Source organism: Penaeus chinensis, chromosome 32 (genome assembly GCF_019202785.1).
Source record: "Penaeus chinensis breed Huanghai No. 1 chromosome 32, ASM1920278v2, whole genome shotgun sequence".
Classification (NCBI taxonomy): Eukaryota; Metazoa; Arthropoda; class Malacostraca; order Decapoda; family Penaeidae; genus Penaeus; species Penaeus chinensis.
In genome coordinates, this window is record NC_061850.1 from 20,622,410 (window position 1) to 20,624,909 (window position 2,500).

The 2,500-nt window shown below is 37.6% G+C and overlaps 1 protein-coding gene across 2 annotated transcripts in view; it reads left to right on the plus strand.

The window, feature by feature from the left end:
- LOC125042564 (NAD-dependent protein deacetylase sirtuin-2-like) overlaps positions 1 to 2,500 on the plus strand; it is a 17,661-nt gene that overhangs the window by 13,049 nt on the left and 2,112 nt on the right. For both annotated transcript variants that reach the window (XM_047638272.1, XM_047638273.1), the window contains 5 exons: positions 94 to 320; positions 504 to 627; positions 799 to 991; positions 1,335 to 1,530; positions 1,720 to 2,500. The exon at positions 1,720 to 2,500 is cut by the window's right edge and continues 2,112 nt beyond it. In XM_047638272.1, coding sequence (XP_047494228.1) covers positions 94 to 320; positions 504 to 627; positions 799 to 991; positions 1,335 to 1,530; positions 1,720 to 1,758 — 779 coding nt within the window. In that variant the 3' untranslated portion in view covers positions 1,759 to 2,500. The remainder of the gene's footprint in view (positions 1 to 93; positions 321 to 503; positions 628 to 798; positions 992 to 1,334; positions 1,531 to 1,719) is intronic.

The following is a 2,500-nucleotide window of genomic DNA, read 5'->3' on the forward strand; positions in this document are numbered from 1 at the left end:
TACTACTACTATTACTATTATTATTATTGGTGTTATTGTTATCATTATAAGTCCAAGACACAATGCTTATCTCTTTACTGTTCAAATTTCAAGGTATCCCTGACTTCCGGACTCCTGGCACAGGGCTCTACAGCAATCTGGAGAAATACAATCTTCCCTTCCCAGAAGCCATCTTCGATATTGAATACTTCCGCAACAACCCCAAGCCCTTCTTTGTCCTGGCCAAGGAGCTTTATCCAGGGTCCTTTGCCCCTACCCCGTCCCACTGGTTCATCCGCTTGCTCCACGACAAAGGCTTGCTTCTAAGGCATTACACCCAGGTATGGTGTTGTTCAGGGTATTTGGAGATCCAGGAAGAAGGCTTCATGTGATCATTGTTGTTCTGTATTGTTTTGAGGTGTTATATATGTTTAATATGAATAACTACTTTGCTTGTTTTTTTATGTTTTCTTTATAAGGTAATTTTATATTTTTCTTGTTCGTTCTTTCTCACTCTCGCATAGAATATTGACACCCTGGAGCATGTAGCTGGACTTCCTGCTGACAAAGTAGTAGAGGCACATGGCACATTCAGGACCTCCCACTGTCTCAACTGCCGGAAGGAGTACAGTCAGGAGTGGGTCAAAGGTATGAATACCATCTTACATATATTATCATTGTGGTGGAAGCCATTGTCTCTTAAGGAAGTTGTGAGATAAAGTGCAATATGTTTATACATAGTTCCCAGTCAAGCCCATTAGAATATCACAATTATAGTAATGTGAAGACCATAGAAATTCATGCTAAGCCTGATTGCAGAGGAAATCTTCAAGGACAACATTCCAACATGCACTGACTGTAGTGGTCTTGTGAAGCCTGACATCATCTTTTTCCGAGAGAGTCTTCCCGTCCGGTTCTTCCAGCTCATGCAGTCAGACTTCCCTAAATGCGACCTGCTGATCATCCTTGGAACTTCCTTAACCGTTCAGCCATTTGCATCCCTTGTTGACAAGTGAGTTTGTCATATTTGGAATACTTTTGGAAGGTGTATGCTTATTGTATGCTTGTCAAAATGAGGACTTCAGAAGCATTTCAGTTGTCTCTGTATTTAATGCTGCCAGTTAATAAGAAACTTTGTAGTCTTTGTCTCTTCTGGAATGTTTGGCAGTTAAGACTGTTGATCCTTATGGTGAACACTTCTAGGTTCTTCTATGTTTTGTCTTGTCATATCATTCTATATAGCTATCTATCTGGTAATCTTATTATCTTGTTGCCATTTTTTCCACAGATTAGTCGCAATGTTTCTTCGTGTTTATCCTTTTTTTTTTCAAGTCTAATTTTTTTTTCATAAACAGTGTTCCTGCCATGTGTCCACGTCTTCTTATCAACCGGGAAAAAGCAGGGACAGTGGATCCAATGATGGCAATGTTGCAAGGCATGTTCGGCAGTGCAGGACTTGCTCTTGATTCACCCAACAATATTCGAGATGTTGCTCTGCTTGGTGACTGCGATGAAGGCTGTGTGAAGATGGCAGAGTTCTTAGGATGGAAGGTATGGAAATAAAACATCCAGTAGTTCATATTTTTATAAAGTTTTCATTGATATATATATTTCTATAACAAAATCTCTATGAGCATAGCACATAGCTGTTTGGTCAGTAAATGCATCAGTGAACACTAGGGAACTGTGAGTTCCATTTATCTTTTTTAAAGATTAAACCAAATTTCTCTCTTTTTACAGGATGACATGGAAGCCTTATTAGCATCTACAAAGAAATAAAAGAAAAAAAAACATCACAATGTGTCATAGAATAGTCCAGGAGTTACATGTTTCCAAGAGGAACTTCACAGTTAAGTTGTATAGTCATCTGAAATTATTCATTAAGTCATGAAGAGTTGTTGAGGAAGGTTACATCAGCTGATTAACTCACTTGTGATATATATTTTTAGACAACCATTTTGTATGGGCATTATTCAAGGCATTTTAATTGTTTGCTACTTATTGTAACCCAAAAAAGTAATGTAATGGTGCTGACAATGACAAGGGTGTGGTTGTTGCACTGAAGTTTGTAAGCGACTGAGCAGTTTAATTTATTGCACGTATTGAGTTTAGTGTGTTAAAACTTTTGTACGACAGAAAAAAAATCCTGATACCGTTCTTCCCAAAGGTTGTAGATATTTCAAGAATTGATAATTACAAGAAAATATTTGAAGGTGATATTTAAGTACTTATACGTGCCGAGCCTGTTTTCCAAACACTGTCCTTTTATGATTGGCAAAAGTGCAAAGAGCTACAAGTAATTTTGTGGCAACATGATGAAAGAACAAGTTTGCTTCAGTCTGTGTTACAGTGCAAAGAAGTATTCTAGCGATTTAAGTTGGAGAAATCTTTTCTAACTTATCATGTGAGGCATAGATAAGTATATAGTCTAGCCAATCAGCTGGTATGAGAGCAATGAAGAAGACATTAGTTTTAGAACTTTAGGAAAGCCCAACATAGTAGAGTAAAGGTTGTATAAACT